Source organism: Solanum pennellii, chromosome 2, assembly GCF_001406875.1.
Source record: "Solanum pennellii chromosome 2, SPENNV200".
NCBI classification, from domain to species: domain Eukaryota; kingdom Viridiplantae; phylum Streptophyta; class Magnoliopsida; order Solanales; family Solanaceae; genus Solanum; species Solanum pennellii.
Window position 1 is genome coordinate 56,505,700 of NC_028638.1, and position 16,580 is coordinate 56,522,279.

The 16,580-nt window shown below is 31.4% G+C and overlaps 1 protein-coding gene across 2 annotated transcripts; it reads right to left on the reverse strand.

Annotated features, from left to right (window-relative positions):
- Window positions 1-54: 54 nt before the first annotated feature.
- On the reverse strand, window positions 55-7,749 carry LOC107011520 (methionine aminopeptidase 1D, chloroplastic/mitochondrial). 2 transcript variants are annotated; one of them, XM_015211052.2, is made up of 11 exons: window positions 7,593-7,749; window positions 6,788-6,857; window positions 5,112-5,340; window positions 3,872-4,033; window positions 3,748-3,789; window positions 2,627-2,698; window positions 2,356-2,435; window positions 1,981-2,078; window positions 1,233-1,280; window positions 704-885; window positions 55-586 (listed from the first exon to the last, which is right to left on the reverse strand). In XM_015211052.2, exons 1-10 carry the CDS (start codon window positions 7,678-7,680, stop codon window positions 740-742), a joined length of 1,035 nt encoding a protein of 344 aa, XP_015066538.1. In that variant the 5' UTR covers window positions 7,681-7,749; the 3' UTR covers window positions 55-586; window positions 704-739. The 2 variants fall into 2 exon arrangements, with proteins under 2 accessions (XP_015066538.1, XP_015066539.1); XM_015211053.2 differs by lacking the exon at window positions 2,627-2,698.
- Window positions 7,750-16,580: the final 8,831 nt, after the last annotated feature.

Here is a 16,580-nt window from a genome sequence, read left to right on the forward strand (position 1 = left end):
CTAATTCAGGGGAGGGGTAAATAAGACAAACTTCGAAAAGATAACTATTTTAAGTTCAGAATTTGGCCAAATCACGCCAACACATGGAGACATCTCAAATAGGTATATTGGTTTGAGAATACAGGAAAAACATCCATCATTTAGGTTTTTGAGTAACTAAAGTTAAAATAGAACATGTCCATCACAACATGGAGCTGAAGAATGAGCGACTTTAAAAAGGAAATGGCAGTCGGGAAGGAGAGTAGCAACCTCGTATAATCCATCTGAACCAGTAACCGGTCTTTCTATCTTCTTCTGGCTGTTCCCACAATATTCTAGATTCACGACTTGTCTCAAACAAGAAAAAGAAACAAGCATAAAATCTTTTTTCATAGATATGCAACGTGTGCTCCCTGTGATAACTGAATTCATAAATTATATTACATCGGCCAAGGTTTCATGATTACCCAGTCCCACGCAAATCATTTACCTGCAAGTCTGTAACTATTCAACACCCCCAAGTCTCGTGTGCCATTGTCTACATAAGTAGGGGTTTCAAGTTTAAAAATGCTTGTACAAGTCTTCTTTTCTTCTCTTGTCCCATTTTCTGAAAAGGTTTAAAAGAATTTGAATGAAAAGTAATAATAACCAGATTTCTATGGGACTGATTTAAAGAATATTACAGCACCAAAACTAACAAGGTCGATATGAGAATTGTAGTTACCAATATTGAATTGTCGATGCTGTTGCAGGACCATCGCTAGCACTGTGTTAGAATCTCAGCACCATCTGCAGTTATCAAAATGGTGTGCTCAAACTGTGCTGATAGGCTACCATCATCTGTAACAACTGTCCAATCATCATCCCATATTACTCCATCTATGCTGCCAATTGTCAGCATAGGCTCTGTACAGCATAGTAAAAAGTTGCATTCAACACATTAAAATAGTGCACACAGCGATGTAATAGTAATTTTATGCTCGAAAAACTGACCGATGCATAAATTATGACAAAGCAAGACGTGAAAACATAAACTACTCATGTGATTTATAAACATTAAGCACTGTAAAACCTCAGGTCTTAGCTAAATTAGACTACAGGGGAAAAGGAGACAAGACAGTAGCTACCAGCTTTTGGTTAATACCTATAAACAGAGTTCAAGCAGACATTTATTTAACATGGAAAATATTGTGCAGCTATGTCACAGTATGCCTCTTCCCATTGTGGAAATTAATAAACTATTGTAAAATTACCAATAGTGAATGTCTGATTGAGCATCATCCGTCCGCGATCATTGTTCCCTGGGAAAGAAAACAAATACAACAAAATACAAATTGATATAAAGAGAATTACTGGGTTTAAAAAGACGAGAATAATAGTAAATGCAAGTAACAATGTGATTATGCATTCAAATAGATTATTTTTCAGAAACAGCACCTTAGAACTATGAGCTCAATTCTCATTTTGTACAAAATTTCTTTAGAATAGAATTTTCTCATTACTATGTATTACAAAACTGCCCAAGAGGATGGAGGTTTGCAGATGAATGAAACATTTTGTAAATTGATATTAGATCAAACCAACAGTGTGAAGTAACTTATTTTCATCAACTCAGATAACTGACTGTAATTCGAACTAGTTGTCAACACTCACTCAACAGAGATTCAATATAAATGTTAGACACAGCTAAATGTATTTGGGTGCAATACAAATAAATTTTGAAGTGGGCTCTACTTTTTAACCCCTGATACAATAGCAGTTTATTCTTACATCTCATGCAAATATTAGTTTGAAGTGTTGTTGCAACATTTTAGCAAGCTGGATATCCAGTCCATCGACATTGGATGGCACAAGTAGAAAGCTGAACAAGAAGATAATGTTTTTCCCACGCAAACAGTAAAAATTAAGCTGCAAACAAGTTGAACCATATAGTCTCACTATTGCTCATATTTCTACACAAAGAGCAGTAAGGAAGTTAGATATTAAAAATAAGGAAGTTACTGTAATGCAGAATGACTGGATCACTGTGGAAAGCACGTCCCACTCCATGGCCAACGAATTGTTGCACAACCCCATAGCGATGTTTATCTGCAAGATCACTACAAATAGAATGTTAACGTCAATCAAAGCATGCTATGCTAAACAAGCAATATATTGATGTACATATAAATAGGTCATAACCGCATATTAATAATTTACAAAAAATATCAGACTTGTATGTGTCATATTCCTCAAATCAATTTGCCAAACTATGCCAGCTGCAAAATTGATTTTTCATGACAAATTCACCTCCATCCCGAGACAAATCCTTCAAGCACTTAGCAGACTGAGATGCACAAGAACAAAAAAAAGAGAAGATTTAGGTAGATGTCTTACTGTATCGTCTTGCCAATTTTATTGAATTCCACTCCTGGTGCACATATTGATATTGCCTTGTCCAAGCACTCTTTAGTCACCTGAGGCATCAAATAAAGATCAATAGGCAGAATATCAAATGCAACTATACAACAAAATAAGGTGTCTCCCTCTAAAGCACAAAAGAGAGTTTCTTTTTTTGGTTGAAAAGTTAAAGCATACAGAACACTTGGTTGCACAAAAGGTAGGAATTCAAAATAAAAATGGCACTAACACCATCAAGAAGTCATACTTGCACCAAGTTTTTGGCTTCCTCATCAACAGTTCCTGCAAAGAACATTGCTGATGTGTCACCATGGTAACCCTGCATAATCAATCAAGCCAAGCAGAGAAACAGAGAGAAAATTGAGTTTCATGAGTCATAGACTGCATTTATCAAACAGTGTTCGACTAATTAAATTTCAGGTGAGACACAGAAGAGGAAGGAAAGACCTAGAAAATAGTGCATCAAGAAAAGCTCATCCTCCATACATTGACACGTCATCAATGTCCAACTGACATTTACTCTCCATATCGTTTCATAAGAAAATTACAACTACGTAAACTGAAGAAAAGGCTTCCCTATATTCTCTACTTACCAAGTGATTACCTTACACCATCCATAAATGCCTATGTACATACATACATCTTGTACTAACTACCCACCACCAAAATCCCAACTGACCACATTTCATCAATGCCCCATCTACTGACTATTCTCACCTTTGGTGACCTACAATGAGAAAATGATCAGCAATCCTCGCTCCTCCCCCTACAATATAATGATTAAACGTCCACCACCATGACCACAAGAACCCCTTCTACCCACGTAGGAACGGTGGGAACAGTTGTGTTTGGAGACTCAAGTAGGAGATAGTAGTGAAGAGGAGTAAGGGCACTGGAGACGGTAAAGAAGATGTTCTGAAGGTGGCAATAGGGATCTGAATTATAGGGGGGTTAGAAAAAGTATTATCTATGATATAGACTCATGGAGTAAATGCAATCACTTTGGTGTAATAGCATAAGAGGGACTGAGGGAGCAAAAAACAAAGATAACACAAATTAACTTCAAAAGATTACAAGTACCAATAGTTATAAACCTAGTGATATAAATCCCAATCAGCAGACAGGAAAACCAATACTAGAAGATTATATCAACGATGGCATTAGTGACGCATAAGGCCCTGGTTCTTAAGAATAAAGATAATGACATGTTGAAGAACCAAAATCTTACATCATCATATTCATAGCTTCAAGAAGACATCTCACAACAGTTCCTCTCTATTGATCCATAACAAATATTGGTTTAACCAGAAAAGTTGAAGCAATGAAGAGACAAGTAATGGTACTAATTAATCGCAACAAACAACTTACATTAAGATAAACGGTGACATCAATATTGATAATATCCCCATCCTGAATCATCACAGAGCATAAGAATGTTAGCCTGTTGCAACATTGAATTCTTGGTTATAAAGGAAAACAATTGTTACCAAACCTCAAGTGGACGTGAATCGGGGATTCCGTGGCAAATGCACTCGTTTATTGATGTGCATACACTCTTTGGAAATCCACCATAACCAAGAGGTGATGGATATGCTCCATTGTCAATGATCATTTGGTGAACGGCTTGGTCAATTTCATCTGTCATGATGCCTGGCTGCCAGAAGGAATAGCAATGTAGATTTAAAATGAAGCACGCTTCAGACAACCTAAGAAACTACTTTAATTGTTGATCTTTTTACACCCATTTAAAGACAATCTCAGTCTGAAGCAATGGCAACTACTATAACAACTACGCCTCAAACCCAAGCTACGTGAAGTTGGCTACATAAATCCTCATCTATCCATTTGCACCATTTATACCTGTTACATTCCAATATTGAATAACTTGGAGTTATCTGACACAACACGTTCTTTACATTTTTATTCATTTACAAAAAGAAAGAAAAAAGAGGAGCATTTACTCCCCCATATTCCATTTTATAATGGTAATTATGTGCATGGAGTTTAATAAGATAATTTGATGTACATCTAATATCAGTGGAAGTTGAAAAAAAAATTAAAGTTATGGCTGATAAGTTAGTCAACAAGGAAAACGTGAAACAATTCCATAAATTTGCAATAAGTCATATAAAAATGAAACAATATTAAACATTTCGAAACATGCAAAAATAGAAAGTTGTCCTACAAATTGGAACGAAAGGACTTGTAAAAGCAGACTGTAACCAGTGGCCAAACCAGGAATTTACACAAGGGGCATTCAGAAGAATACTAGAATGTCATAGGTGATATTTGAAATTTTGACCAAAAACAACTTTTGAACACCCTTACCACTACACTAGAATTTTCTCTTATATCAAGGGGGTTCAACAATTTATCAAAAAAAAAAAAAAAATTCTACCCTACTTGTACAGTGTAATTTTTCAGCAAAGGGGATTCAATTAAACCCCTACCCTCTTACTAGCTACACCTTGGTTGTAACTTGTCTGCAAAGAAGAACCTAAAAGGAGCTAAAACACACAGTAGATGTCTAATTTAATAAAGTTAATATCAAAAATTCAAAGCAAGAAGATGATCATAGTAAAGACAGGAAATACAGACTGTAGCTATTCGAAGTCAGTTACTGAACGCCTTAACTGGGGCAAACACAAATCTTGATTTATTAACCTAAATGAAGCTTGTGTGTGCAAGGAATGCCACATAGATACTTGAGTAGAAGGTACTCCATAAATCACCTTGACTAATGTCCCAGCATACTGAAGAACCTGTGCAGCAAGCCTTCCTGAAGCTCTCATCTTTTCTATTCCCTTTTTGTCATGCACTTCGGAGCCACTACCAATACCAGGTGGCTTCCTAGACTTCACATATGGAGGCCGTTGTATTTGTTCTGGAACTGGTCGAGGAGGAGAAATTTGGCCTGGTCTTAAACGTTTGCGATTGGTGTTTGGAAGTTCATCTACATTTCTGCCAAGTTTAGTTTTAAATTAACATCCAAGGCATACAGCAAACAGGCAGAAGCAGAAACATAGTAAAATAAAGGAAATTTTCTATTTGCTGAACCTTGTTCTCACATGAAAAAAGTTCAAATTCAAATAGTCCATAGTAACTTTTCATATTTCATCAGCCATTAATCTATCTGTAATATCAAATTTTGTATAGGAAGAAAAACAAGAAACAAAACATACGCAAGTCCCTTGTAGGTTGGTCTGAGGGAACCTTCTCGTGACCTCACTCAGATATGGACAACACGATTCCCAGTACCAGAATCCTCCCATATCGGTACAGACAAAACGAACCTACGATAAATGCAGTATTCATGTAACACAGGTTTTAAGAACCTATTAAGACTGTCTAAAAGGTTTTAGAAACCATAGCAAATTAAGAGCTTACAAAACTTTCTTTCTGATAAACAAAAAGAGATGTCTTTCATTTGCACCACGGCAATGCCAAAAGTTATTAAGTTACTCAACTATGACCAAGAGTTACCCAAGGCCTTTTGTGCTGATATTTGCTTGCACCCACCATGTCTGCATCTTGCAACAGTCGGTCTGTCACTCTCCTACTACAGACAATTCCAAATTCCAATACACCATCCTCAGATACATTTGGGGCACATTTCATGTTTCCACTTTTTAAAAGAAATTCTTAAAGAAAACATTTAACGACTTGTTCAGTTTCACACTCCAAAAGAATAAGTGGGACACAGGTAACACTAATGGAGCAAAGAACAAACACGTATACGGGAATTTGTTGTCCAGTTCAAGGTAACGGTCCAAAAGGGAAAAGAGGCTAAAACGACGGGCAGGAGAAACAGGTTGAAGCCAATAATGCCAAGGGTCAAAAGTCTAATTGTTGGGCAAAAAAGTGACTTATGTGAGGTATAAGGCATACAGAGGCTATCGGGTGCAGGTAACGTGGAAAAGCTAATTTGCTACTTTCCCTTTTTTTATCAATGTTGATCCATACAAGTTTCAAACTGCTTTCAGCTATGCCCTTGGAATGCTTTCAGATTTGGTCACAAATGGAGCTAGGATCAAAGGCTGACTATGCTTATCTTCCGAATTCTACAATTAAATTTGAAGAGATGGACTCTAATGGGACTGATTTAACCAAAACCTAAACGTTAAGATCAGAGGCATAACAAACTTCATTTAGCCAAGATCCACTAATGATGTATACTAATCCCTCATTCTCAAACCAAATATGACTTTATCAATGTGAGGACTCCCCTATCTTAATACTACCAAGAACCAGGAACAGAAAATGGCAGCATAAACAAAACAGTAAGGAATTGAACATGCAACCATGGTATTGACAGTCGAAACATCGTATGTTTTAGGACTAAAAGAAGGAAAATAGCATGGTAATCAGCATGCTGAAAGCTAAAAAACTTAAAGATCAAATAACATACCTTCTATTGAATAACAAATCCGTTAACCCAGAAAATGTTCTTGAGCATTGCATCGATACATGTTTATTTCCTGAGCAAGCATAAACAGTAATCATCAAAATGGGTACTTACAGTTGATGAAATATTTTCCTTTACTAGTTACATAAAAGATCCAATTTCCTATGAAACATTTTCCTTTGATACTACAGTTACATAAAAGATCCAACTATGTCCTCCTGAGCACTATTATGAATACCATCATAAAACCTTGAGACAAGAAAGCACAATCATGGTAAATTTGAAATCTTGAAGAAGTAAAGAAAAAGGGGGGAAATCCAAGAACTCAAAGAAAAGAAGGGGGCATTTTTTTTTGTCCCAAAGTAGTAGATGAGAATATATATATATCATCACAAATCACAAAGAAAGTAATCAAGAAGCTGGGTTGCAACATATATCATCAAGAATCACATAGAAAGTAATCAAGAACCTGGGTTGCAGTATATATCATCAAGAATCACAAATAAAGTAATCAAGAACCCGGGTTGCAACAGAAGAGTTGGTAACATTTGGCTTTACTAGTTACATTGAATATTCAATTTTGTTTAAAACATCTTCCTTTGATACTACAGTTACATAAAAGATTCAACTATGTCCTCCTGAGCACTATTATGACTACCGTCATACAATCTTGAGACAAGAAAGCACAAATTATGAGTAAATTCAAAATCTTGAAGCAGTAAAAGTAGAAAAAAGGGGAAATCAAAAACAGTAAAACAAGAAAAGAGGGCATCAAGATTCAAGAATCAGACAGTAAGTAATGAAGAACCTGGTTTGTAATGGAAGAGTCGACGAAGTGAGTGAGGATGGTTAATGAAGCGGCAATCGCCAAGAAAGGTAGAGACGAAGCCCACCATTCTCTTCTCTTATCACCTTCTCCAATAACACACCCTTTCACCGTAGAGCCATATATATCGCACAAATTTATACTTTTTTTCCGCAAAATTTCGCAAAAAATCTATAACTCTCAAATTATAGTAAAACATTTATCTTTATAAAAATAAATTGGTCTTGAAAAAAAAATATATTTTAAAAATACTAACTAGTTAATATCGTTGTTATTAATAAATTTTCCATGGATAGATATTTGTAATTAATTGCAATATAACGAGTTGTATTGGGATGGGACTGGGCTTAACCCGCTAAATTTTTAATTCGCTCCGTTTTGTATATCAATTTTTTTCATTTTCAATCCGTCCTAATCCATCCCGCATAGACTCGATTTGCATAATTTTTTTCATTGTTTTTCTAGTTAAGTTTGATACTAAAAATAAATTCAATTTTTCATTAAGTTGTGTTAATTTAATATATAATGACTTGAAATTTATTTTTTAGAGGTCAATTGAGGAACATGTAAAAAATTACATTATTTTTTATTGAGCTATTTTCACTTACAATATTGAATATTTTAGAAGATTTAAGAAATCATCTTCATAAGTAATGTTTTTATCGTTCTTATATAAAAAATTATAATTAAATTTAAATTCATCTAAAATTACATTTACCCGCAATCCACGCCATGTTAATTTAAAAAAAAATCACCCCACGTAATTTTGAATCCACCCTGTCCCACTACATTGTCATTCTAAAAATTGTAATAGATGGTACTTGTGTTATTAGTAGTTATTTTAAACTCACATCCAACACTAATATAAATCAAGCTATATGATTAAAACAAGAGTGTTATTTTCTACATTGAATCAGGATTAAGACTATATGTTATATTGCATTTACCATTTGTATACAAAGGAAATAAGAACGCTGCTTTTATAGAAAACGATTCAAATTTTATTTGAATTTTGTGTTTGGGAGGATCGGATTATTTTTAAATGGTAAGAGTTATTAATTCAAATTAAAATGGATCAAGCACAAAACAAGAAAATTTAAAAATCTACTAAATAAAAAAGGGAAAATTACAGTGCAGTGTCTTTGCGATATTAATTTACAAAATGTATATACATATTATATGAAAAAATGTACATTTCATATTAAATATGATATATTATACAAAATATATATACAGTGTATACTTAAATCACGTTGATAAATTAAACGGCCAAAAGATAAATTTAGATAAGTTTTCTTAAACTAAAAGTGAAGTCATTGTTATAAACAAATGATACAAGTATACATAAATATAAGGAAAAGATTATCTAAATGCATATCTTATTTTATCATATTTCTAAAATTTCCTACTATTTAAAAATATTAAAAAATTCTCTGTCGAATACATCATTCCACTCTTGCTAATACATTTATATCTCCCTATAGGATATAGCCATTTCCCTATGTATCCATATGTCTTATCCCTTTCGGATGCATCCCTTCTCCACTCTCAGATACATCCCTCTTTCTATAATATATCCTTCCCTTATGTATCCAGATGTGTTATCCGCTCTCTAATACATCTCTCTCTATCTGATACGTCCCTCCCCCTACGTATATCTTATGTATCAACATGTTTTATCCGCTCTCTAATACATCTCTCTCTATTTGATACGTCCCTCCCCCTATGTATCCAGATGTTTGCTGATGTATTCGAAATTCATAAATTTTAAAGGATTCTTGTAATTTGAAAAATATTAGAAAATAATGTAATTAGCTCTTAGCATTTATGTGATTTATGTAAATTTATATAATAGTGATATTCTTGTCAGTATTTACAAGCTCTAGAAAGAAAATAATATTTCAATATTCTGTTAGGGTTTCATCTGAAAACTTCCGGGCCTCTTTGCAATATCAGTGGACCAGCCCAAAAACTTGATATGGGGCTTACTTAGGAAAGCAAAAGGCCCGAAAAATTTCGCTTCTGCCCGTGACTATTCTACCATGCCGGCCCAAGCTTGTAGGTACAGCAAAATGAAAATTCACGGCAAACAACACGAATCTCATTAGTTTAGAATTTAATTATCGTGTTTTTTCATGCGTTTTAAAACAGTTATTTGCATCAGTTTTTGGTCCCTAGACACATTTATATCGGTTACATAGGTCAAAATTAGGTGTATTTTTTTCACGATACATTGTATCACTCACTATCCAAGTGTCATCACATTTATCTGTCATACAGAACCTCTCTCGCTTGCCCCTCTCCCCTCACCTCTCGTATATGTATTTTTCGAACGCATCTAATATCCCAGATGCATATATCTAGTGTGATTCACATGTTTACAATATACATACTCTCTTGCTCGTCTTTATTCATTTTAATTTTTATTTTTATATTTCAAATTGTATTTGATAGCAAAATGTATGAATATATGTGTATTTAACTTAAAATCTTTTCAAAAATTATAAATCAGTGAGACTATATATAATAATTTCAAATTATAGGGAGAATCAGTAAATATGCGCTATAGAAATGTTTGTATAATTATATAGTTTTTCTAACCATAGTATAATGGATGTGACGTGTTTCAAGACTAGTATTGTTAATATCATGCATAATAGAGGACATGAGGAAAAAAAGGAAATAAAAAGGCACTATATCTACGTACATGGAGTATATAAAAGAGTAATTTTTTGTGTGGAAAGAGATTAGGATAAATTTGTTGAGACCCTATCTTTATGTCCTGATGAGGAAGGTAAGGAGGTCCTTACAAGTTACATGGACCATATTCCAAAATGCAATACTCATCTGGTTGAGGTCATTTTCTTGATAATAAGTGAAGTGATGAAATTAATTACTCCATAAGTGCGACCACTTTTTGTTGCTTTTATTATATGTATAATATAATATATATACATGTAATGGACTACTTTCATATGATTTGTCATGGCATTACTAAGTTCCAACACCGATTAGTTTGGTCATGAAATTGGACCAGCTCAAATATTCTTAAATTCTAACTTCAATTCAACCTGCATTCTTCAACATGTTGCTTGTACTTGAATTTTTTCCAAATTTAGAGGAGCTTAAGTCAAGGCCAAATAGCATATATATATATATATATATAGGAAAAGAAAACGATGAAGATACTTCCTTAGTTTCATTCTACTTAATTTGTCAGTATTGACTTGATACTTCTCATTAAAAAAAAATGTATACTTTCTTCGTTTCATTTTAGTAAATTGCATTCATTAAGAAATCAAAAAATATAATAAGTATGTAGTTTACTAGTTAAACTACTATCTCTGTCCCATATTAGATGAGTATCTTACTAAAAGTATTTATCCCATATTACTTGATTACTTACTAAACTAGGATAATTTTTATTTATTTTTTCATTTTACTCCTACAATTAATATGAATTTGAAAGTTTTAAGCAAATTTTGAAAGTCCATTTAGTAACTTAATTACTACTTACCCGTTTGAGCGAAGACCAGAAAACTTATTAATCCCAAAACACCTTTTAAAAAGAAAAAATCACTTGGTTTCTACTTCACTAATACTCCTATTTGCTAATCATTCATCGCAAGACTATGATAAATAATATATGATCTCAATAAATATAACATACTCATTAGACAAAATTACTATCGCATAAAATAACTTAGGAAGATGGAAAAAAAAAAGAAGAAGTGGTCCTTCATGGGATGTATTAAGTTGAGGGGTGCGCAGGTTAAGAAAGCATGTGTCAGATTGATGGTTCCACTTCCACTTGAGCTAATTATTATACAGGTGACCCATTTCTTTATAATATCCCGACCCGACCCGACCCGTACGTGCACTATTCTGCCACATTTCATGTGTCTCATTTTTAAGGATAAATATAACTTCACATTTTAAATTAGATTTTGCATCAATAGTTTATTGTTTTGACCTTATAGTTAGGTGTATTAAAATGAAAAAAAGTAGATGAAAATGTGTGTGTGTGTGTTGGAAGACCTGATTACGCTTTTAGAAAGATGAAAACTTAGAAAATAGTGGACCAATTTTTCACTAGCCATGGAAACATTTTTTGGACATGAAAAGAAATGTGTCTTTAAATTAAAGTTGCATATTCCAGTCAGACTCTTTTTTCAACCCATGACGACTATTTTCTCTCTCTGTTGCTAGATTCCTTTTATCTTTTTACACCTTCTTTCTCTTTTTCCGGCTTTCTGCTTTCTCACTACCTTTTTCTCACCCCCGCCTTGGGATTACGGAGTTACATATTTCCGACCAAATTGTTCGAATGATAAACATCTCTAGATAGCTAAATAAGTATTTTGTTTTAAACTTTTTATATTTAATTTTAATTTATATGATACATATTTTATAATTTAATTAGATTAAAAGATTATGATAATTAAAAATATTTAAAATATATATTATAAAAGAATTATGATAAAATATATATAAAAAAAAATTTGACTCTTCAAATCAAAATTACGTTTGGTTGATTTTGTCTTTTTTGTGTTAACTTATAGAAAAATTATTTAAATACATATCTTATTCTACAGTAACTTTTGAATTTCCTTTCACTTAAAAAAATTTCAAAAAATTCCTCTAGGATACATCTCAATCCTTATCAAATACATCCCTTCCTATATATATCCAGATTAACTATCTCCTCTCTAAGACATCTCTATCACCTCCCTCATAAATCCTCTCATATGTATTCGGATGTCTGCTAATATATTCAAAAATCAAGTGAGGTATTCGAAATTCATAAATTTTAAGAAATTTTTATAATTTAAAAAAGAGTAGAAAAATGATATAATTAAATCTTAATATTGAGATTTACATAAATTATACTTTAATTTATATCGCTAAATTTTGTTTGGTGACTCTTTTATTAATAATAATAAAAAATCTCAATAGGAACAAATAATAAAAGAATGGAAGGCTAAATCTTATGCTTACCAATAATTTGATTTTTGAATTTCAAATAATTTTTTTTTTATTCAGTGTTCAATATTCACATTGGCATCTAATTAAATTTAAATTCGCATCAGAAAATTTCATATTAAAATAAAATGCTTCCTAATAAATACGACTTCGTACCATGGGAATTCGAACCACCCTAATTAAAATAATTAAGATGGAGAGAATAAAGTCGTTCCACCCTAATTTTGACATGTGATCGTGCCTTTAATGTGGAAATTTTTTGTTTACAAGGTTATAAATCTATTGTCATTTCCAATTTGAAAACCACACCACCCACTTAATTTCCTAACCCCCACCATTTCTGTTCTCTCACAAATTTCCATTAAAGTTGGCTAAATAAACAATGAAAATTAAGTTGTGATCAATTATTTAGTTCCTTAAAAAGATAAATCTATTTTTGCTTCTAGTTTTTTGGGAATATTTGTTTGCATATGAAATTTAATATGCTTATTTGAGTATTGTAAATATAGACACATTATCCACATTAAGATGCTACGAAACAAATTCAAAATATCTTAGACATACTATTAACGGGCCTTTGTCATTTTAATTCGAGTTGCGTAATACTATTCTTATAGGAAACAGTAAAATATTGTATACTTTTAGTATTTTTGAGAATTTCATATAATCATATTGTATGGAAGAGTTAATAAGGGGAATCCTACCATATTTTGTGTTATAACAAAGTCAAGTAGCAATTTTTCTTTATCTTTTTAGGATTGACTTGTAAAATAAAGAATATATTTGTGAAAAAGTACAAGTAATAATTAATGTATCACGTCCTAGTATTTATTTGACCTAGTGATGAACCGGAAGTATTTATATTCTACGGACTATTTCTCAACTTCAGAGTGAAAGTGCTTGAGTAAAAAAAAATTCGTTTCTTTAATTATTCTTATGAGATATTAATTTAGCGTTTTTGATAATAGGAAAATCATGCGAGCTTTTTTCTGTTTCGTAATCTTTTAGTTTGCACAGTGAGATGAGACATCAAAGTAAAGAAAAGTACTAATTTGTCTAATATTTTGAAGTTCAATATAATCTTTACCTTAATGAAATAATTGAGGACTATAAATCAATGACTGTTGTTGGACTTTTTTTTTTTTAAAAAAAAAAAATTGAAAAGGGTCCCAAAAATCAGGTTCTTGTTTTCCGTGTATATAAGGCCCATGTGCGTTTGTCTATTACAGTAAGGTAAACCTTTATTTCACCACCTATCATTACATTAACTTGAGATAGAGGAATCTTAGCTTTAGTTGTCCCCACTTCATTAATTTACTACTTACGCAATGATTAAAGTTAATGTTGTGAATTTCCAATTAGTTCGGTTGTCGTATCCTGCCGCGCACTAGGAATAAAGAGCGCTTATGTCCCCTTCCATCTAATATGTAAATGCTAATCAAATTAATACTGTATAAATCGAAGTTAAAATAATAATTTTTTATATTTCAAAGTATCACCGGTAATTTTTAAACATTATTACTTATTATACAGTAGAATTGAAGTCTAGGTAACTACCTCAATTTCGTAGAATATATTGAAATCTGATTTAATTCTTTTCATGGAAGAAAAAGAAATGTTCTTTTGCATGCATTTATTTCTCCTTCCATTTATAGGATGACTTTTTGACACTATTATTCCAATATCTGCTTTCTACTTGCCTCATCTCTGTGTATTTGATTACATGTATAGTTTCATTATACTTCTATTTTCTTCAAAAAATTATACTTTCTCATTGTAATTCGTATATACTAATTTGATTGTACACCACATATGTTAAAGAATAATTGAATTTGTAATTTCAAATTAAAAATATAAAAACGTATCAAAATGTAATATTATGATTTCAAAATGTCATATATTAAAATATTGAATATAAAAAATGACATACTAATTAAAACGAAAAAAGTACTCGGGGAAAGTACTCTCCACAAAAAAATATTATATTTAATGGAAAGTAAAGGGACGTATATGATACTCCCTCTGTTGACTTTCTCTCGTCTACTTTATTTTATATTTTTTTATTTTTTACTTTTAGTCTAAAAAGTAAAAACAATATTTATTTATTTAAAATTTAAAAATATACATCAATTTAAATATAAGTATATCAACAAATATACATATTGATTAGAATTATAGGTGTACGAACTAATACAAGTAAAAATGAATAAAGTGTTCGAACATGGAGACAACGGTTGTAAACTTCATGTGCGATCCTGCAAATCCAGTAATTCCCTTTTTACAGTGTTCCTATTTTACTGGCTTACGTATGAGAAGTAAAAGGTATTTAGTTTTCTACTTGATCCTATACTTCTCCAACCTTTGCCACAAATCGTTATATATATATATATATATGTCGAAACAAGGATCCGTTGCCATAATTTTATTATTTCGTATTCGTATCCAGATTTTTCAAAGGGTACATTATTACAAAATAGCCTATATAAGATATAAATTTGATCGATTTAATTTGATCTTCGTTAAATTTTTAAATATTATAGATTTAAAATATATAGTAAGTACTAGTTATGATTTTTTATATGCACATTTCATTTAATTATACAAAAAAATTCGGTGGTAAATTTTTTAGAAATTCCAATGTAACACAATTGAATTTTTGCAAAGATTAGAAAAACAAAAAAAATTAATTAAAAACGCCAAAAGTAATTTTTGATGTTCATAAATTCTTCAAGAAGGAGGAGGTGAAATAGTAAATAAACTTTGTGTTATACTCGAAAACAACAAATTTGTATGTACAACTATTGCATGGCAAATTTGGGTAATGAGCATGGTCCCAGCTTTGCCCACACGTGTGAATTGCGATCATTTAATTTCTTGGAGTTGTCAAATGATACTCACCAACGTTTTGCTTCAATAGGTAGAGTTTAGAGACAAAATCCCTTTTAGTAATATTAGAAAATTTAATACATTATTAGAGTATAGAATTGTGTATACTATATCTTTACTCCCTCCTAAATCAACAAATATTTTAATTCAATAAAAAATTGTGCACAAATAATTGTTATTCCCTTCTTTTATGAAGCTTACAGGACTAGAACACATGATTTTAAGAGATTTTTACGTCACTATAATCACTAAATTAAAGTTTTTGTGTGTATGAAGAGATGTCAATATTATATACAATTAAAATTTTGACTTTTATATATAATGTAATTTTTAAACGAATGGGTGTCGCTTGACACCCCCTAGATGGGTATGATCTGCTTGTCATTTTACAAAATCAATACATAAATAATAGCACTATTTTTTCCATTTTATTCTTGAGAATATTAATCCTCAAAGTATAAATTTGACTTGAGAGTATTAATCCTGAAAGTATATATTTGACTAATATAGAAAAACTAAAAAATTAAATCATGTTCAATGGTCAATTTAATTAATCAAAATAAACTAATTTATGTTCATTTGTTGAAAAATTTGACTTTAAAAAATACTAAATAAGAATACAATGATAACTTAAATATTTTTCTTAAGAAACACAAAATATAAAATAACATATACATAAAAATGAAGGGAGTATTTTAAAAATTCAAAATCTTAACTATTTTCAATTATACGTATAATTCTTTTTGATACTGAAAAATATCCGATGAATAAGAATATCGCGTTTTTTATTAATGGACGTAAAAAAAGTCAATGTCTCTAAAAGCATAAAATTTCAAAGTTGTAACTTGTAAGCAACATAAGAAATGATTAATGTGTAGTCAAAACATTAGGTTCTTATGAGAAAAATATCTCCAAAAATGTAAAATTTAAGTTCAAAGGAAGTGATGAAAGAGAAGAATTATTTATTTTCACGAAGGAAACTATTTGTGTGTCTTATTTCTCGCTTTAATATTTACGCCCAACAATTTCCTTCAACGAAGGAACACGTTTGGCTTCTTATAGCAATTATAATTAATGAATCCTTTTGACAATTCAATCATA

Coding starts and splice junctions, on each gene's coding strand:
- LOC107011520 (XM_015211052.2), bottom strand. CDS start 7,680: ATGGTGGGCTTCGTCTCTACCTTTCTTGGCGATTGCCGCTTCATTAAC. Junction 6,858..7,592: donor ACTCTTCCATTACAAACCAG/GTTCTTCATTAC, acceptor ATGCTTGCTCAG/GAAATAAACATGTATCGATG. Junction 1,281..1,980: donor TCCAGTCATTCTGCATTACA/GTAACTTCCTTA, acceptor TTTCTTTCCCAG/GGAACAATGATCGCGGACGG.